The sequence below is a fragment of the Zea mays genome, chromosome 5 (assembly GCF_902167145.1).
Source record: "Zea mays cultivar B73 chromosome 5, Zm-B73-REFERENCE-NAM-5.0, whole genome shotgun sequence".
Lineage (NCBI taxonomy): Eukaryota > Viridiplantae > Streptophyta > Magnoliopsida > Poales > Poaceae > Zea > Zea mays.
Window position 1 is genome coordinate 178,929,269 of NC_050100.1, and position 21,816 is coordinate 178,951,084.

The 21,816-nt window shown below is 41.9% G+C and overlaps 1 protein-coding gene, 1 non-coding gene and 2 pseudogenes across 2 annotated transcripts; 2 read left to right on the forward strand and 2 right to left on the reverse strand.

Annotated features, from left to right (window-relative positions):
* Positions 1-3,710: 3,710 nt before the first annotated feature.
* Positions 3,711-8,169, reverse strand: LOC103628710 (rRNA 2'-O-methyltransferase fibrillarin 1-like; annotated as a pseudogene).
* Positions 4,499-4,572, reverse strand: LOC111589436 (small nucleolar RNA snoR60). The gene has a single exon (XR_004849857.1). It is a non-coding gene; the product is annotated as a small nucleolar RNA snoR60 (small nucleolar RNA).
* Positions 8,170-17,823: 9,654 nt separating the features above from the next.
* LOC103628711 (YTH domain-containing protein ECT4) lies at positions 17,824-19,302 on the forward strand. The gene is made up of 3 exons (XM_020538189.1): positions 17,824-17,845; positions 17,945-18,276; positions 18,949-19,302. Exons 1-3 carry the CDS (start codon positions 17,824-17,826, stop codon positions 19,300-19,302), a joined length of 708 nt encoding a protein of 235 aa, XP_020393778.1.
* Positions 19,303-19,761: 459 nt separating this feature from the next.
* On the forward strand, positions 19,762-21,138 carry LOC103627322 (purple acid phosphatase 3-like; annotated as a pseudogene).
* Positions 21,139-21,816: the final 678 nt, after the last annotated feature.

The following is a 21,816-nucleotide window of genomic DNA, read 5'->3' on the forward strand; positions in this document are numbered from 1 at the left end:
ATTAAGAAGGTGTGTGTTCTCGCCTCGCCCCTCCTGCTCCCCCTCCGGCGGTTCCTCCTTTGAGGGGATTGCTTGCGTCACGAATCGTGCAGAAATTCCTCGCGAACGCGAGATCCTTCCAATCTCTTGTAAATTCTGCTCCTGCTGTGTCCGTCGAATCGTCGGTTGTGATGCCGTTTCGATTTGTGCAGGAATGCTTGGATATTTCTTTGTATTTTTTGTTTGTTTGTGTAGAAATATTTTCCTTGCTTTGTTTGTATTGTTATGATGTTTTTTTCCCGTGGCTAGCTCACGAGAATAGTTGAGATGTCTTTTCCCCCCTTTTGCCAATATTACCAGCAAAAAGATGAGGTTGTCATGACTCATGAGTTTTAGGATCTCAATCTGAACCAGATCTTAGAATACCAATATAATAGATTTTGTTGGGATATCTGTCTTGAAGATGACTGGAACGGTATAGGACGTCGTTGTCCAAAGAGCCTATTTAGCATTATTCCCAACTGAAACACACAAGGAGAAGTGCTTTGCCAATTCTCTAAGTTTTGACATCCGCCAATGCCTCACTGGTATTTAGTGGCCCGATATGTGGGGTGTGCACTTATGGTGCTCTGGACCTCGGTCATGCAGAAATTGAATTATGCTTAATGTGACTACAATATTAGGAGCGGGGAGGGTACCAAATTTGATGAAACATTAAGAGGAAACTGAATTCATGCTGACAAATCTTAATAATAAGGTAAAACACAAGTATATACGAAACAAGTATGTATATCGTGTAAACAGATGGAAATCAATGGGGCGATGAAACACAAAGAAGCAAGAGTAGTGTGCATCATTCGCCAACGCCATTCTCGCTAACAGGCATGAAGATGCATGCTGAAAATGAGATTGTCGCTTCCAAAAAATAGGACCCAGACTCTCTCTTCAAGCCCAAATCTTTACTAGCTGTGAAGTTTAAAAAGGTCTGAAAATTCTCGCTAAAAGCCTGTAGCGTCTTAAGACAGACATTATTCTAGCTGTGAAGTTTAAAAAGGTCTGGAAATTTTGCAGTTATGAAGGGAATATCTAATTCAAAATTTGTCGAGCTTAAGTTTCTTCTTCCAATCCATTGTCGGTGGCTTGAAAAGGTAACTTAGTTATGTTTGACTACACTGATCACTGGAGGGTTCAATTTAATTGGGATTTACTTTTAGTAGTTTGTTGCTAAAATTTTATGATAAATGGAGAACCTTTATAAATGAACTATGTAAAAGGGAATTGCATACCTCATGATACTCAGACTCAAATTTAGACAACTCAGAACATTTTGCATCAACCACTCTGATTACTTACTTTCCCTCTTCTAATACTCGGCATTTTAAAGAGTTAGATCCTTCATTCCCTCGCTCTCTGTTTGATCATACTGTTAGCAGCCTTTCCACTGTCATAATTAGGCATCGAGTGCTCAGGAAACTGAAATGCTCCTCATTGTGGCACCATTCTGTGCTGCTGCTAGAGTTAACCCAGGATTTTGATAGCCAAGATTTGTCCAGTTTTGGAAAGGCAAGGTTCCAAGGGGGATTAGAAACGTTAGTGTTTATTAGTTGATTGGAATTCCCTGGAACTATTTGTGGTGAATTTCCAGCTTTAAGAGCAGCCATTAGAAGAGCTTGCTGCTGAGACATAAACGCCAGCTGCTGCTGTTGGACAGCAAATGGTGATGCCATATTGGACTGCAAAACATAGCTATTTCTTAGATAGACCATAGATGTGCCCTTTCTTTTATATAGAACCATTTTTCACGAAAAATGTTTTCAAAGGAGTGCTGGATATCGGACCTGCTGCTACTATATATCTATTACTACTTTATAAGGAGACAACATGGGCGTCCACACTTCACCATGCCCCCGCCCCCGGAAATCTCGCCGCCCACGAGTCGCCCCCGTCCCCGGTATTAAGGCTGCAATAGTAGTCTGCCTCTGATTGTTCTGCCTCTAACCTGTTCTGCCACCGACCCGTTCTGCCACCGACGGTCGTACAACCCCGCGCCAAAAAATCTTGGTGCGGCACCAGAGGCGTTAGTTTGAGCAACAGACAACACACACTAACGCTTTTAGTCTGAGCAACAGACAACACACACTAACACTTATAAGCCACGTTTCGACGCTCTAAGTGGCCGGTATGGCACTAATAAAAAACCCCATAGCAGCGCCTGCGTCCGAGTGGTTTATGCAGCCCAGTGGTTAGTGCGGCCCAACATTTGGTGCGGCCCATTGTGCAGCCCAGCCTATGGCGCCTGCCATCCTCTTCGGTGTGGGCGGTGCCCTCCATTCGACGACGGCGTGCCGCACTCTGCCCACGACCTCGGCCTCCTCCCCCACGACCATGACCTCAACCGCTCAGTCAGCTCCGCCACTTATGCACGCACGACCTCAACCTTGTCTGATTCAACACATAGAAGAGGAGGATAAATGGTGGGCGTGCGGAGTCGCACGCACGATCTACACTACACCACGCGGCGAGGACGGATGGAAGAGGATAAAGCGGACGTGCAGCAACGGAAACCACCTCGGAGAGAGCGATTCAGTCCACAGAGAGGAGGGAGAATACTACAACGGGTTTCTCCACCGCGGCGCCGGAGTCGACGCCCACGCCGACGAGGACGCACAGTTCATCGCGAGCGCGCGGTGCCGGAGTCGACGCCCACGCCAACGAGGCCGCACAGTTCATCGTGAGCACGGGGAGGTGTTCCCGTTGAGAATTTGTTGCGACTGAAGAGGGAGGAAAAGGAGAACCTCGCCGCCTATCCACTCGAACCGGTGTGCCGCTTCCCCAACACGCGGCACTTCCTCCTCTATCAACGCGACAACGTCAGCTTCACATTCGGTACAACCGTACAATCCAACTCCACTTCCACTGCTACGGTCTAGATAGTCTCTCTTACTGTCCTGTGCTTGAAGCCGAGGAATCAAATATTGGGTAAGGACGAGTTTCACCAAAATGTAGATTTCGTTGTCCAATGGCTGAAGAAAAACAATATCCTCGCTATTTTCATGTGTCTATGCGTAGAAGAAAAATGCACAATTCAGTTAGCATTAAACCACTTAGCTTGCTTGTTCAACGGTTTGTTGAAGATTTGTCCCATTTCCTTTCTGGATCGTCTTTGGTTCATCTATTGGCATCTCTAATTCAATTAATTCAGTGCACTCATCACTCAGTGAGTCATAGGCAGAGCATCTTGGTGAGTTCTATAGTTCTATTCAGTTCTAGCATTTGAGAATTTAGCCTCTTGCTCCTAGGCCTTCACAATACTAGGTCTGTTCTGCTCCTACCCCCAATTTTCAGACTTTTAGTGCTATAGAACAATGAAGATATTCAATTAGTATTCACTATGAATTTTAGTGCTACAGGCTTTTAGTGTTTGAGACGTGCTGCCAGGCCTCGTAATCACTATGAATTTCAGAGTTACATACTTTTTATAGGTTGTCAAAGTTACATTTTCTCTAAAACAAAATACAGTCTGCCAACAAATTCATGCCCTGTCACCTATTTAGAGCCAGAGAACCATGAAGTGATCAGAGTTTCAGAGTTTTTAGTAACTTGATTTTTTTGTTCAGTTAGTTGCAGTCTGTTTCAGACTTTTAGGGTTCAGTTAGCTGCAGTCTATTTGAAATTTTCATAGTTTTTAGTTACTGAAAATCCAATTGTGGCACATCCTTTATGTTGATTGTCTAGAATTCAGTTAGCTGCACAGTTGATATTAATAAAGTTCAGTTAGCTGCAGTCTGTTTCAGACTTTTAGTGTTCAGTTAGCTGCACAGTTGATATTAATAAATTTCAGTTAGCTGTAGTTTGTTTCATACTTTTAGTGTTCAGTTAGCTGCACAATTGACGGTGTTTTCCCATTGTTGTATCTTTATTTTTTTCCTAAATACATAACCATTTCTTTACAATCTAGCAAGTAAGGCATGACAGATGTTGCTGTTCCAAGTCAACAATAGAACTGAAACTAATTGGATTATATACCCATCAAGCAACAAACTAGATAAGCTACAATGGTCCAAATAGACAACATGTAATTTTCTAGATATCAAATACAGTCAGGATCCAGATGACTCCAAAAAAATGTTACAAATGTACCAAATGTGTCAACAAAACAAGTATCATTCCAAGATTCTAACATCGGAAGGCATTACCAACTAGAAATACTATGAACCCAAATTGATAAATATAGCAAATAAGATTAATAGATTATCCAGAAATCCATATCAATAACTCCAAGCACTATGTGCTATAACAGGAAATGTACAAATTGACATTCCAAACTCAATGTTACAATCAACAAGGATGGATCATCAAATGTGACATAGTCAAGAAGCACAGAAAAAAGAAATGCAAAAACCAAATGGTGAAGTATTGTATTGGGTACAGGACACACATGGACTTAACCAATAAAGCAAAACAAAGAAATGAGAATAGCACAAAGCAAATAAAGATAAGTTTGGCATTGAGCACAACTGGCATCAGAAACTCGAATCTGCATCATCCAATTGATGTCTTGAATGGGAATCCGAGTATGATCATCATTTGTTAAGCTCAATATTGCCAGATCAAAATCAAAAGAGTATAAAGGCAGAGAATGAGGGTAAACAACACTCAATCCAACAATGTGGCAGCCCAGTGATTCAGACACCAGGCTCGAAGGAAATGGTACCTGGTTTGGCTGTGCAACATCAGAGAAGATAACATCAACCATGCCAACCAACATCTGGTACCTTGCCGGATGCCTGACATCCTCAATAATGGGGATCACATTGGTCCTCTTCTTTGCCATGTTGACAAGGTCTCTTCCACTCCTGAGAGAACTCAACAGCGTAGACTAGACCATCCTGCAACAGTGTCCAAATTCTTAAGATAACAAATTAAACTAAGACAATAACCAGCTACAGACTTATGAGATAGAGAACTCACCGGCCCTACAATATCAGACACATGAGATACATACAACACATGGGTACCAGGAGCCTACATATATTAACAAATTGTCAGCTATAACAGCCCCACAGATTCTACTTGCGAAAAAAGCATATAGAACCCAAGCACATTTGAGTTAACTACTTACAATCCAGATGTTGTCAACACCACCAAGCACAGCAGCAGCCAACTTGGAACGGAAGGGGTTCCACACCCTGCATTCGACCTTTGTTCCATCCTCATTCTACAATGCCCAGATAATCTAACAACAGAAAAAAACAGCACAAAGACACATTTGGTGCTTTTAGGCTCTCCCATTCTTGGATCCACTGAAGCATTTAGAGGTCTCTTTCTAGAACAACTTTTGGTCCTTCCCGCAGTGAGTTCAGTCATCCTCTATAAATTTTACTTCTATCTTATTGCATGGTTTATTAATCCGTCGTCATTGCTAGAACAACTTTTGGTTTTCCCCTTAGTGAGTTCAGTCATCTTCTATAACTTTTACTTATGGTTTATTAATCTGTCGTCATTGAATATTTGAATGTCTTGTTCTACTATCAAATGTTTAACATGTCTTGTTATGTCATGATTCATTATCAAATTGTGATTCATCTATTTTTTATTATCATAGTGGTGATATTTCATCATGTCTCAGTTAGGCTATTGCTTACAACTGGCTAATTCTTGTAAGATTTGCATCCTCAACATTAATTTGATTATGATTATGGCTATGTAGGTTTGAGTTCACTTCCACTGTTTTTTCTCGGGAAATTGCTATGCTATTAAATCTCCATTGAATTGTTTTGTCTTAAGTTCTTAGACATGTGCCCGTCAATCGGTGGTCACATAAATAGAAGAGAGTGATTCTTGCATATCTTCACTGTTTGATCTTGGAAGCAACGCAGTGGGAATCAAGGAGCCAACAGCTATCACTTGCACTGAAGCTGTTTTTTACCATAAAGGCCAGGACTGATCTTTCCTATTCATGTGTGTTGCTGGACCCACAAAGCACTGATTTTGAAGGTTTGGTGACGTCACGCATGTCAAGCAGCTTGTATCTTGTATTTGAATACATGGAGCACGACCTTGCAGGACTTGCAGCTACACCTAGCTTAAAATTCTCAGAACCTCAGGTTTACCCTCTTAATTTGTCCTTTGGCATTCCATTTGTATTGAGGTTTAAGTTCTCACTTCAAAAGATGGTCATTTCAGGTCAAGTGTTACATGCAACAACTACTTTGTGGACTTGATCATTGTCATAACCGCGGAGTTTTGCATCGGGATATAAAGGGTGCAAATCTCCTACTTGACAACAATGGCATTCTTAAAATAGCAGATTTTGGTCTAGCTACATTCTTTAATATAATCCCAAACAAAAACAACATTTGACAAGTCGTGTAGTAACATTGTGGTACCGACCTCCAGAGCTTTTGTTGGGTGCTACTAACTATGGTGCTGCTGTTGATCTATGGAGTGCTGGTTGCATTCTTGCTGAGTTGTTATCAGGGAAGCCTATCATGCCAGAACGAACTGAGGTACTGTTTGGCTATTTTTGTTGTGATAAAACTTGTAGATGGTTACATTATAGGAATAATGCAGTATTCTCTGTCTGCAATAGTCCAAACAATGCTATAATATTTCTGCAAATCTGTCATTTCTGTTATTATACTAGGTCTTGTCAGATGATTGTGTTACTAGGTAGAGGCAATGTGCGACCTCAAGTCAGGTTAGGGCAAATACAAGAGCGCTCTCCCTGGGATTGAAATATATTGCCGGTAACTCAGATTTTAATCAAACATGGTCTCCCTGGGATTGAAATATATTGCCGTACACCTTCTAAGCTGCTGCATATATAGACTTGATGTCATCTTCAAGGACTGCTTTCTTCTTGAGATTGTACCTGCATTTAGGAAACTGCATATATAGACTAGATGTCACCTTCTAAACTGCAGTTTCGGAACATGATCACCATAATGTTTATCACACATATTTTGTATATCATAGTGATATTTATCGTTCAGTTATATATTTCATACAATTTTTTTAATCCCGTCGCAACGCACGAGCACTCACCTAGTATAGCTATATAACACCATAGATAAAGACAACTATCAAAATAAAATCTATTAACCAATATTTTGGTAATTGAATATACAAAATATGAGAAAGTTATGGGTAATATATGTTAGTTACTAATTTAAATAGTTAGCAATAAAATTTGGAAGCATACAGATAAAATAAAATATTAATAATATGATTATACAAATTAATTAAACTTAAGTTTATAATATTATAATTACATTAGGCATAGTTTATTTTTAAATAATGGTGCATATCATTTGTTATGTTAAAATTATTTTTATTTACATAGTTCATTATTTATAATTATAGTTTTCGAAACAAATCCTACTTCACGGATATATATAATATTATATATTTTTTATATTTTTGTCACATGTGGAATTAAAGTACACAATAAAAAACATGTTGGATAGATTCCTTCTCTCCATGAAATAAACAGTTATCATCATCTACCATTCTTCTTTTAACCAAGTATCTCTAGTTAGAACATATCAACGCTTGGTAAGGTCATATCAAGTGTCTCTAGTTAGAACATATCAACGCTTGGTAAGGTCATATCCCTGGTTGTTGGTAAGGTGCACTCAACATAGTGGGATAGGAAGGTACCCTAGATTGGAACATAGGTTGCACAAATTCTTTTGTGGTAGAGATAGCAACATTTAGATAAAACTTTAGTTGCACATATCAACAGTTGGTTATTAGCATAGATCTTGTTTAAGAGAAAAGTTAGAGACCCAGATTAGTGTGACATCCTAATTGTTTAAGCTAAAAATCACACACTTATCGAAATAAACCCAATTTAGTTGAATCAAATTATTTTTAAAAAAATATTTTTAAAACTAGAGCTAAACTATAGTATTTTAAAACTTATTTTGAGACATTACAACATGTTATAAAGTTTACTTACTCGACTATTTATTTATGATCTTATTTTCAGCAAACTAAATCGTAGATAAGGGAAAAGAAATTAAAATAAAACTAGCGATTAACTGGACACAAAAAATACTAGGTTATTAATTAATCGATTAATTAAAAAGAGTAATCATAAATTATATTAAAACAAAAAACCATGAGTCCCAACAATCCCTTTCTCCCAAACCTCTAGTCGCACATGCACACCTTCAACATTGCCATCCTCGCTTCACCACCAGATTGGAGAAACAAGTTCTTCACCCAAGAATTCATCAACTATAACAGAGGGCGTCAACAGAACGACTGCGACTGCGAGGAACCTAAACTCAACTGCCCATCTTCTAGGTAGGCAAGCATATGTAATCATGTCCTCCATCTCTTTCTATAGCTTGAGGGCCATCAAACATTGTGCCCCTCAGGGATGCACTGTCTGCTGTAAACTTTGCAGATCCTAACAGTTCGTGACCACGTAAAGGGTCTGTTTGTTTTGGCTTCTGGCAGCTTCTGAACACCAAAAGCTGCTGCAGACTGCTAAACATTCAGCTTTTCAGTCAGCTTCTATAAAATTTGTTAGGTTAAAAACCATCCAAAATCAACATAAACACATAATCAGTTGAGTCGTTGTAATAGTAGGAATCCGTCACTTTCTAGATCATGAGCCCTATGAAAAACTTTATCTTCCTCCACACGTAATCGTAATGATACTCAGATTCTCCCTACAGCCAGATTCTTCCCACAGTCAGATTTTCAGAAAAGCTGGTCAGAAAAAAGCTGAACCAAACAGACCAGATCGAGCGCACACACGTGAGACACACAATGAGGAGCCCCCATGGATAATCAGTGACCATACCGTACAGTAATGGGATGAGTCAATCATGCATGGAACCATACTGCAGATAAGCACGTGCTCCCATCCGCGAGATGATGGGCATACTAATCACCAAAAACTTCAAGGCAGTGAGATCTGTTCTGCGGACAAGTGTGTGTATACAAGTAGTATGCATTAAAAGGTACGGCTATCCCGCAAGAATAAAGAAAAAAATGATAAGATACTTGTGATAAAATAAGGAGGTAAACCAAACTCCAGTTCACTACGACACTACCGCGACTACGAGAGATCGATATTTTCTTTCCGCTCCCGGAAGCAAGATATTAGAATCTTTTATTATTTAAAATTAAATAGTAAGAGATTCTAGCTCTCTGAATTCTTTTCAATTATCTCTACTTCTAAACAAGCCCTAAATAAATTAACGCATCACATTGATTCTCCCTCGAAAGAAGATGCTCGTCATGCTTTTAGTGTAGTCCGTCTATATAATTTTGTATACACGTTGTGTCTTAATTATATTTATGATCTAAAAAATTAAATTGTAACATACAATATTTTAGCCATCTCCTATATTTGAAAAATTGATCCAAAAAGTTAGGGTTTACATGCCTTAATAAAAAGTGATCTAGCTGCTAGGGCGGACAATAGTCCTATCACCTAGTAAAAGCGAATGATACCATCCACTGTTGTAGTGTTCAACAACACGTGTCGCCACATCAACGTCACATGAACCGGCTGTTTAAAAGTAGTCGTTTTTGGATCCTTGGAGCACAAAAAGTAGAAAAATAAATCTAAAACTTTTAAAATTTGTCTCAATCTATCTATAAGTAGAGGAGTTTGGTTGAAGCTCATTTCCCATACCTTTGAGCTCATTTCACTCACCTTTCTCCTCTAATACTAAAAAGTGTCATGTCTTCCACGAGTTTCGACTCAATCAACTCGTGTTATATAGATTGAGGGAGAAATTACCCTCGCTTTGCAACTTCTATTTTTCTCGCACCTTTGAACAAGAAATATCATGTAGCTTTTATTTTTCTCACGAGCGTTTTAGATTTAACAAAAATATTTGGTTGTATCATTTTAGGTGTTTGAAACATAGGGTATTGAATAATCTATACTACCTATTAAGGCTGCAAGGGGTAGGCTGCCTCCCCTGGTTCTGCCTTCGGTAAATCTACACCGTCCACTCGCTTCCGTAAATCTACACCGTCCGCCCACCCACACCCACGTTCGTCCCCCCGCCCCGCGGCGTGAGCCGCCGCCCCTGCTCCCCCTGTTCGCACCCGCCGCCAGGATCCGAGAACACCCCTGCGGACGCGTCCAAGATTCAAGGCCTCCCCCTCCCTTCCCCTGCCCTCACCCCCTCGGCGATGCCCGGATTCACGGTGGCGCAGGCGCTGGAGGCGTCCACAGGGGGCGACACCGTGACCCTGCCCCCGTTCGACATCAGCGCCCCTCCCCCCTACCACCGTCGATTTGTAGAAGCTCCTCGCCCGTGCTTGCTTCACCAGCGATTCGGGGAGGCCATGCCCCCCTCGGTCGCACCCCCTCTCTCCTCCTCGCCGCCTCCTGCCTCCTCCCCCTCGACCGTATCTACCTCCGTCCGTGGCCTCGCTACCAAGGTCGAGGTCGTCGAGATCGACCTCACCGAGGAAGACACTAGCTCCTTGGCCCACGCGCCGCGGCGCCGCCCCTGGACCGGTCGAGAGGAGCGGAGATCCATCCATCCGGTCGTCGGTCGGTCTCGTCGTCTGTCGTTGGTGAGTGACCTCCAGCTGCTTTGTTTACCTGGATAGATAAATTTTCCTATCTGTTGGTTTTGTTAGTCCAATCCAATCTCCCAGATTTTTCTTCGTTCCTTCGTCGGTTCAGTTCACTTGCCGATTTGTGTGCTGCGTGGTGCCACACAGCTAATCTATCGAGTCCAACACAATCCGACCCCGCCCGTGGTTCATCAGCGCGCAAAATCCGCCCATCTCAGTTGGCGCCGCGCCGTAGAAGTTAGTTAGTTGCTGGTGCCCAATTAAGTCGAAATCAGATTCCCCTGAGCCACGTCATATTGAGGTCGAAATCAGATTCTGGCAGTTATTGATCTCTTATGGAGTAAGGAAAATTTCTACGATTCGTTTGAGTTTTACCAGAACTGGAAGTTGTGGTAAATCATTAGGTTAAGTGGATGAGTTCATTTTTAGTGTCAAATAGTCATGTGTGGTTACAGGGAATTCATTATATGAACTGATTGCGGACATTAGGGTGTTTGTGCCCTGCCATACACTGATACACTATCATCTATCATATTGCCTTCTGATGGAAATGCTCGGTCTATTCACTATCACTCACAGAATTTGCTCACGATGTTCTTGAAGGAGCAAGCTGGAACTGATATGATTGGCCTATTGGTGTCTTGTAGGCTGTAATGAAAATCTGGGCCTGCTAGAGCCAGGAGTTTTCGTTGCAAATCTGCGTCTCCGCTATGGGTTCAGGCAACTTGATCGTGAAGAAGGTGGTAAAGCACAACTCTTTTGATCTGGACATTCAGCTCGATAAGAGTTGGATGGAGGACATTACCTGCCCGATCTGCCTTGATTACCCTCACAATGCAGTCCTACTGAGATGCACATCTTATGAGAAAGGCTGCAGGCCGTTTGTTTGTGATACAGACCAGACCCGTTCCAACTGTCTTGAGAGATTTAAATCTGCATATGAACTGCCTTCCAATGTGAAAGTTTCATCTTTCGCCATGGCTCTAGGATCCGGCTGTTGTTTTCCTTCTTCATGGTTCTGCTTCAGGCATAGGCCAGCCACGACGAGGCTTCGATCAACGGTGAAGGTAATTATGACCTATTTCGCAGAGGGAAGTCTGCTCCTGTGACATGGTATTGGTGGCGATTGTGTTCATTGAAAATTTGGTATGGTGATTTGTGACTGTCAGTACTAGCACTGCTGGAACTGAAGGTGAGGGTGGAGGCTGATCCCCATGGCATTCAGGATTGGGATCCAGCTGATGCAGCTGGTCTAGCGTATGGTGCTTTGACGGTAAAGTAGAGATTCTGTGAGTGTGGTTTTCCTTTATTTCCATATGAATTTATGCTCAGATGCTATGAATGGCGTCTTGATGATTCTTGTAGTTCCATTTTAACAGTTTGCTAACAGTCTCTTGATAATCTTTGAGCTTCCATTTTTAATAATTTGCTACAACTGTCCATTAAAAGGACATCAGAGGAAGGAAAGAACTTATTTATAATGTACCTTTCTCGTAATTAGCATGATTTCTCACAGTTTTCTTTGTTAACTGCCTTTTCATGTTTCAATATTTCTGAGACATTTTCTTCACTGTTTCAGCTGACATTTGTGATAATAGATGAGTGGGATGTGAATAGCATCTGTCGGCGATTCACATTGCATACGAGAATCTACTTAGGATCAAAAGTACTTTTTATCAGCCGACCATCGCTTTGACTCCAACTCAAATGAGTAAGTTTTTCTCCTAATGTTATATATTTCCTATTTTTTAGGGTCAATGTTATATATCTATACTACTATATTAAGGCAGCAAGGGGTAGGCTGCCTTCCCTGGTTCTGCCATCCACAAATCTACACCATCCATCTACATCCATCAAATCTAAACCGTCTGTCTATGTGCCCCCGCCCCTGATCCACCAACATCCCCGGTCCTCGCCCCCACGTCTGATCCGCCCACGGATCCCCGCCCCTCAACAACCTCCACCGCAAACGCCGTGCGCCCCACCCCCTGCGCCCCACCCCCTTGCGATGCTATGGAGCTTCCACGACCTCAACCACCATGCCGCTCCGGCGGGCTCCCTATCAGCGTCGTGCGTCGCTATCTCCTCTCCTGCTCTCCACACGATGCTCACGCGACAACTGCTCTAAGAGGTTTTTGCTCCCTCCGTGTGTGTCTCCTTGTTCTCCGCTCTCTTCCTCCTCTCCTCCCCCGCAACTGCTCCCTTTCACCGTGTGGCACCGAGGTAGAGGAAGGAGGGGCAGAAAAACCCCGTCGGCCCCGGCCCGGCCCCCGACCACCCCATGCAGTTGAATCAAGCTCCACCTCCCCGACACCACCACACATCGTCGTTTGTTCGCGTTCGTCGCGCCCCGCCTCCGCCGCACCCAAGCCAAGCTGAACCTCGGTGGGGAGCGTGTCTCCATCGATCAATCAAGTGCATGGCCACGTTCTGAGCGACGCCCTCGCCGAGGTGGCGGAGCTCGTGTTGACGCACTCCTCGCCGGAGCCAGTCTACGGCGCGGACCATGGTGTGGGTACACGTACCCTGTCTCTGAGCTGGAGCCCGCACATTTGAAGATATGCTGCTCGTGTTCGGCGACGCGGCCGCCATGCTGCAGGGCTGTAGCCTGTACACGCGGCGCCCGGCGCCCGGGCAGAAGAACGTGGTCACGGCGCAGGGCCGCGAGGACCCCAACCAGAGCACGAGCATCGTCGTGCAGGGCGGCAAGGTGGCGACCGCCGCCGACCTGGCCCCGCTCGTCGCCAACATCTCGTCCTACCTCGGCCGCCCCTGGAAGCGCTACTCGCGCGCCGTCTTCGCGCAGACCAAGATGGAGGCGCTCGTCCACCCGCGCGGCTGGCTTGAGTGGAACGCCACCTTCGCGCTCGACACGCTCTACTACGCCGAGTACATGAACCGAGTCTGCTGCAAGCCAATTTAGTTGCTCTTGGTTTGATGCGAGCTCTTCTATGCTAGGTTGGGACGTAGGGGAACGAGGAAGGCGAACTGGCTCTAGCTGCATCTACAGCGGAGGTTGGAGATGCAGCAGGATGGTGAAAATTCAGGTTCATTCTTACTCTTCTTATGCTTTCTTTATTTTTGTTCATTTCTGAATTTAAAATTTATCGCAAAGATTTGATAGGCAATGAATTCTTGCTTTCTTTCTTTCTAATTCCCCGTGTAAAGAACTTCCATGGTTCTATGAAATTGTACTGCGCTGGAGCCTGAAATAGAGTGTTCTTATCTGTTGGGTTGGGTGAATAAGTGAAAGTGCATACTTCGTTGTCATCTTTGGTGTTACGATAATATTATGACTGTTTTAGTAATTCCTTGATGAATGTGTTTACTTTGTTGTCATCTTTTTGTGATGATTGTGTTATCAATGACACCGAACTGTTTAGCTGTTTATGAGAAGTGTAAACATCCAAACTGCACACCCCAAGATGGATATGCATGTCCAATCTTCTATTAGGTGAACTCTTGGTAGTAAACATCCAATCTGCAATGATGCCAACAAGAGAGCTCGGCTCACAGAGTATTCTTACTGTCAAAGCAAATCAGGTATGGTTTTAAAACAACTGAGTTTGACTTTTCCTTACCAACTTTTATGCTTGCTAAAATTGTGAACCCAAACATCAAGGTTTTGTCGAAAGTCCCCCTTTTCCTTCCATATTTCTTAAGCTTACTGCTAGCCATATCTTTATTTTTTGGAAGAATTAGTTGTTATACTGTTTCTTCCCCTTTCCATCCATGGTCACTTAGATATACACTATGTCTACATACATAACAAAAATCTAGAAACGTTAAAATGTATTATAATTTGGAATGAAGGAGGTATTTATTAGCTAGAGAGATCACAAGGAGTCTGAGAATGGTTGAACCACTATTGTTTTGCTAACAGTTCTCAACATAAATAGCAGTTGGTAGTCTAGCTATCAAAATGAGGAAAATATATTATATATTTAAATACGATCCAGATAATGCTTCTGAATTTCTTATCAACAAAAAGTAACTTTGTTGTGGCATACATAATATGATGTGTCATGTTCTTCAATTACTGCCTCTATACCTATTAATTAAAAAATAGGAGCTTCTCAAATTATCCTCAACCAAAATTAATTGATTAGTACAGAATAGTTGCTAATCACAAAAGAAAAGATAGATATATGGTCAGGTGTCCACTTCGCCCATGATTATTATGCTTGTCATAAGCAGCAGAGTCAGTGTGCGTCCAGGCTATGCTTGTGTCTGTTTAAACTTTGAAGGGTAGGTTAGATCTCAGCTGGCCGAGACGGAGGTAGCGCACATAGGTCAAGTTGCTCTGGTGACACAACCTAAATGGCTTGAAACATCTATGGAACCGGTAAGTAAATAGGATATTATCGAGATGAATCAATGCACAATGATAGAAAATGAGTAGGGCGGACACATGTTATTTAACTATGGCTGTTGTCTGAACAGAAATATGCATATTGAGGTAGGGCATAGATTGCTAATTACATGGTAGCCCATATGAACAGAACTAAAGATGTGTATCCTGAAGGCATGCATGTGTACGAAAGGATAATGCATTTGATCTGTGATTTTGTGCTGCAACAATTTATAAAAGGCAAATACGGATTTGGTTTGTTATTATCCAAAGCCAATGTGCGTAGTGACCGCAGAAACTTGGATATTTCTTGTGTACCATGATGATGATATATGTATGTGTGTAGATAAAATCAATGTGAGTAGCAAACTCAGTAACTTAGATATTCATTGCATATCATGATGGAGATACACGTGTGTATATAGATGAATGTATCTATGGAACATGAACAGAAAATGTAAGTATAATCTTATCTCAGCAGCAGGATGATCATGAACTACAGGAACAGTGACAAGTTCAGACACAACGCATTGCAGTGGGTTCTCTGTGGTCTGGAATTAGAAATGTGATTGTGTTTTGAGTCTGTCACACACATACTATGACGACCACCGAGCGACACCAGGACACAGTCCTGCCGGCGGCACGGGCGCACTCGGTTCTGGAACGCTAGCTCCGATCAACAACGTGTCAACCTACTGCTCCTCTTCAGGTTTGTACTCTAGACTGGGCACCACCACGTTGTCTCTGCGCACCATGAAAGCACAGATCAGCAACGGGCGTGGTGGTTGCCTGGCTCTCAAGCTTGCTGAACACGAAGGGCGAGGAGGGGTGGGCACCTTTTCACTCTCCAACAACTCTCTCTCTAATCATTGACATCCTGCTTGAACGAGGTATGACAATTGCAGTTCCTAATGCTTTTATTAAGTTTCGACATGCCATTGCATTTAGACAAACAATTATGCATTAATTAGAGCTCCTTGAAATTTAAAATTTTGTAAAGTCATTTCTATTTGTTAATGGACAATTCCAGAATTTATCCAAGCTTTTACCTCTGTTCTTAACTGTAAGTTGATTTGGCTTGTTCAGGGATATAGCTTTTGCTATGCATCTATATTACACTATCTCTAGATACATAGTAAACCTATGGATCTAGAAAAGCTAATTCCACTTATAATTTGGATCGGAGAGGGGATTAATTAGCACCGAAATTTTGCCTCAAGTTAATAAACACTCCATCCTTGCTACCTGGAAGTATCACTTTGACTTGGGACATTTGAAGCAAACTACACGCCTCCAAACACTGCGCTTGTTATGTACTAAAATGGTTTTTAGCATTGTTTAGTGCCATGCTCAGCTAACTAGATAATACAAAGGAAATACAAGATCATGACAGGGTCAAGTGCCCATCATTCATCCTATCACAATTTGCAAGCTACATGTTAGAAAAGGAGAACAGCTGGGCCTGGTTGCATCTCATAGCTGGATTCATATAAATTATTTGTATTCTGTTACATTATCAAGTCATGCTGGTCAAAATAGAATATCTCATTAAATATATTTTTAGTGAGATAATTTTCAGGCAATTAGACATTTCTGTTACATTATCACGTACGTCCAAATGGGTCAAACAAATATAATGTCTTGGAATGAACACCGGAAATGATCACTCAAACAGCAGTGTATCAGTCTCCTAATTATTGGTGTGCAACTTAATTCATCTAAGTACTTTTTCATTGTTCAGAAAACTTTGTTTGTCTGCTATGCACATACTCCCTCTAGACACAAATAAGTGTCGTTTTGGACAACAAAATAATCCCCAAAACACATTTCAATGCTTGTAAATTATAACAACTATATTTTATGGGACCAGTAGCGACCCAACACTAGATGATAGCCTGGGCAAATGATATGGGACTACATTTCAAGACAAATCTACCCATTACATTTCTTTTCCTGCATGTATCCATTGGCTTTTCAACAAGAATCTCTACTCCTATTAAGACTCTACCGCGTCCTATGAAAACTATCACTAAATTTGCACTGTTGTACTATAACTTATTGCTAGCATGCCATCTTATGAACTTGTTAATGGAATCCTATCATTATTATTTAAAATTATGCTAATGTCCTGGGTATAGGAACAATCACTTCATGAAGGTATGCCATTTACTCAGAACGCACTACTGCTGATCTGCAGTTTAGGTCAATATTTCTAGATTGCTTTTACATTTGGTATTGAAGTTGACCAAATGGAATATGATTTAATTGATCTAGGTAACATGTACGTGTTTCAGTATTTTAAATCTGACATTAAACAAGGCTCCATTTCATTCTCATTCCACAATAAAGTGAAACATGTATTGTGTTTATTTATGTTTTCAAGTTTTATTGTTCTTCTACCTACACAAATCTGCATCCTTGTTTTGCTTATTCCTTTTTTGTTTTTATTGTATTTTGTTTTGCAGTAACAAGCCTCTTGACACATGCTCCTTGCAGCCATCACGATTCACGACTATCTTCTTGACCACAGAGAAGCAGTGAACGATGCTTCACTGGAAGCCCCAGAGGCATGACCTGTTCACTTACGCATTTGGGTTTCGCCAGATCATACATGATGGACTCATGTTCATGCATAATTTCTCCATTAGGTCCTATGAGATTGGGGCATATAGGACTAAATCTATAGAGACACTGACGAACCATTTACATGAAATGATTTATTAAGTTTGAGGTGTGAGATTTCATGGCTGAGGATTGGATGATGAAAAAGATTGGATTTAATGAATGAAACAATACTTAATCATGTGAAGATTGCTGGGCTACTAGGTGATGGATTTGGCTCAGACACTGACGAACCATTCTTTTATTGCTAGGATTTGATATGGCTCTAAGATGATCCAGGAGAAGGTGTACACCGGAGCCAAGGTCACAACATGATCTTTGCAGTCCTCACTGGTTCTGTGTAAGTTCATTATTCATTTCTAAGCCGCATATAGTTCAGTCCTATACTTTCAGTTTAACACTAGGTTCTATAGTTTAGTCATTTCTAAGCAGCTAAAGCAGATCCTGCCAAGGCAACTGCTAATGGTGTTCCAAATGGTACTGGTCACAGTTACAGTGGAACTGTACCAAGCCAACAAAATTCAGCACTGACGCCTGATGGAAATTATAGGGCGCCCTTGTTAGGTGGAGTTCCTTCTGCTGGTTACCTGGACACGACATATGGGTATGACAGCACAGGGGCACAATTTGCATGGTATGATGGCTCTGCTTATGCAAATGGACAGCAAAGAACAACCACAACTAATCGTTTTCCATCCTCGTCATTCAGTGGTAATGGTTCATCAGCAAGATATCAGAACAAGAGCTCCACCACGCAGCAGATGGTGAGCTCAAAGAAATTATCTTGATAATATTTTTATTAAATGCAGCTGTGTTATTTATTTATTTTTTCTTCTACTCGTGCATGTTCCCTTAGTCGCTATATGATAAATGTTATTGCTTTTTCATGGCTCTTAGTTTAAACTCGGCCCGGGGATGAAATACCGCCCTCCCGATATTATATTAAGAAGAGACCGAAACATGGTCCCGGTCGAGAAAACCCTTAAACCCTGTCCCCCCATCCCCATCACTAACAGGCCGATTAACTGCCCACTCTGCAACGACCCAGTTGGAGGGTGGCGTGCAGGATTCCGTTCCCCGAGAGCGGACGGGGGAACAACGAGGGGATTTTTTAACCAAGCCCGAAATTCGTCCCCGAGGGGATCAAACCTGGGACCTGAAGGTTCTACTTGAAAAGCCTTAACCATTATGCTAGAGCCCCTTTGCCATGACTCTTAGTTTAACCAGATAGGAAACATAATAATTTTCTGTAGAATTCAATTCGTGTTTAAACACTTCAAGGGCAGACAAATATGTGCTTTCTGATTGAGCAGCTTACGAACTTTTAGGTTTTGCCTTCTAATTTGAGTTGATTATGATGATATACTTCGATTGTGTATTACATCTGCTGGCAGCTTCACTCATGTTTTTGCCCCCTCTGTATTGTCTTCAAGCAGGGTATGCAGAATAGAAGACCTACAACTACATCAGCAGCTCCTACCTATCCCAATAGGATGTACCCTAGCCCCCGACCGTACACCCAGTATGGGAATTCAGTAAAAACTGGTCTTCCCTACGGGAGTAACGGTTACGATTCCAGGATAAATGGTCGATGTGGTCTTGGTATGGATAACAGGTACAGGCCCAGGGCATGTAGTGGATACTATGGTTATGGCAATGAGAGTCAGGATGGAACAATTGAGTTAAACAGAGGTCCTAGATCTGGTCGGTTCAAGAACCAGAAATTGTACGGTCATACTGTCACTATTGATCCAGTCATGGTTTCTTTTGTTAAACATATGCATATATAGCTTTCTTTCAGGTACAGAAAAGGCGTATATATGACATCACTAATGTTCTTGAAGGGATAGGACTGATAGAAAAGAAGCTTAAGAACAACATCCGTTGGAAGTAATTATTCTCAATGTCTGTATCTGTAATTGGTGGTTTATGGGCATTACTTAATTCACGTGGCCTTTTGTAGAGGAGTCGACGACTCTCGACCCGGAGAATTTAGTGATGATATGTCCATTTTACAGGTACCACTGTTCACTTCTCTCTGACTAATATAGTTCTTCTGAATTCTCATGACACAATTTATCGAATTGGGAATGCAGATGCTTCATATGTGCATATATAAGTTATCGAGATATTATATGTCCCCGTTGCAACGCACGGGCACTGACCTATAATGTTAAAGTTCAGAATATTTGACTTAGGATCTAACTAATATGTTTGGCCTGAGAAATTTGCAATCAATTCTTATGTAGATGGGAAGGGTCAGGGAGAAGCTCGATATCGACTTTGTTATATCCACCGGGGACAACTTCTACAAGAACGGCCTCAAGGGCGTGCGCGACCAGGCATTTAAAGAATCGTTCATGGATATCTACATAGCTCAAAGCTTACAGAAGCCATGGTACTCAGGTATAATCGCCCACGTTCTTCCACCACGCATTTGCCCTTGGTTATTACCATTTGGCATGAACAGCCAGTGACGAAATCTGTGCGAACTAAGACTGCAGCTATCCTTTTTTCAGTTCTAGGAAATCATGATTACATGGGCAATGCGCTCGCACAGCTTAGCCCAGTCTTGAGGAAGATCGACGACCGATTCATTTGCATGAGATCGTCATCGTTAACGCAGGTATAACAGAAAAACGTAATTCATTTGAACCTGGAGAGGATTACTGATGTCCTAATTAAAACTGCAACAAGGCAAGCAAGGCTGAAATGTGTGTGGCATTTTCGTTCCTAATCTTTGCCAGAACTTGTGGACTTCTTCTTTGTCGACACCACTCCATTCCAACTGGAGTATTGGACTCACCCTGGCAAGCATCGTTATGACTGGAGAGGGGTGGCGCCTCGAGGCAAGTACATAGCCAATTTGCTGAAGGTGCGCACTCCGAACATAGTCATATTAGTGCGGGTGAAAGGAAGCTCGTTTTATAGAACTTTTTTTGGTTCTGCATTGCAGGATATGGATGTGGCTATGAAGAGATCAACTGCAAGGTGGAAGATTGTGGTTGGGCATCACACCATGAGGAGTGTGAGTGAGCACGGGGACACCGAGGAGCTTCTGGAATTACTACTTCCAGTCCTCAAGGTTACATTTCAGAAGCAATCTCAATCGGTTTCAACTTTAAGTAAGGTCCATAATAATAACACTGTTTCTATGGGGGGGGGGAAATCCACACCATTCAGGACAATGGCGTCGACTTCTACATCAATGGACACGATCACTGCCTGGAGCACATTAGCAGCAGAGACAGGTACAAGCACCATACGATACAAAGATTAATTCAAGTAACTTTTAGTCCGTTTCCAACCTACTGAACCTTGTGAAATTGCTTCTTCTGTTTTAGTCCACTCCAGTATTTGACGAGCAGAGGCGGTTCCAAGGCATGGAGAGGAGTCTTCCATCCAAACAAGGACAAGCTCCGGTTCTTCTACGACGGGCAAGGGTTCATGTCCCTCCAGCTAAACCAAGACCAGACTCACTTCATCTTTTACGACGTTTTCGGGAACATACTGTACCGATGGAGCTCGAGACATCCTCAGTCCTCCACCTATCTCGATGAGGAATAAATTGGATTGATTTTGCGCCATTGATATGTACAAAACACCGCCTGTCAACTGTCATGTATCTCTACTACTCTATAAGCTACATTTTTTGTAGCTGCAATTATACTTATAATATGTTGTTGGTAGCCCTGTGGGGTGCTGGGGGCTCAGATTTATCATCTAAAGCAAATAATTATTGTGCTATTCGGTTTATGTTGTGGTTTATTTTTATTTTTACATTTTTTGTAGCTGCAATTATACTTATAATATGCTGTTGGTAGCCCTGTGGGGTGCTGAGGGCTCAGATTTATCATCTAAAGCAAAGAATTACTGAAGTATGCTTAGGGCTGTTACCTTTTTTGGTTACAGATATACTGCTCTATTTGATTTTTTTCATTGAACTTCGAGAGAGTGCTTTTAGAGTTATTGCGGATAACTATGTCACAATTGATGGTCGAACGAGTGTTGTCCATTGTGCTTTTGCTTTTAGTGAAGACAATCATTGTGTTTGCCTTGCTGTTGGGATATTTGAGGTTGGAATTATTCTTCTTTAATTCATGTACATCCTCACTACCTAATGTGCCGCTAATGCTAATGTATTAAGAGGTTAAGAGAAATGGGAAGATCAGTAAACCAGTAATCTACTCATCTTCTTTTCAGAAACTTGGGGAAATAGCGTTATGTATTTAACTAAAATGACACTATCAAACCATAGGTTATTGGTCTAATCTAAGTGTGACTACAGTTTTTACATAAGTTAG

Coding starts and splice junctions, on each gene's coding strand:
- LOC103628711 (XM_020538189.1), top strand. CDS start 17,824: ATGATCTTTGCAGTCCTCACTG. Junction 17,846..17,944: donor GATCTTTGCAGTCCTCACTG/GTTCTGTGTAAG, acceptor ATTTCTAAGCAG/CTAAAGCAGATCCTGCCAAG. Junction 18,277..18,948: donor GCTCCACCACGCAGCAGATG/GTGAGCTCAAAG, acceptor GTCTTCAAGCAG/GGTATGCAGAATAGAAGACC.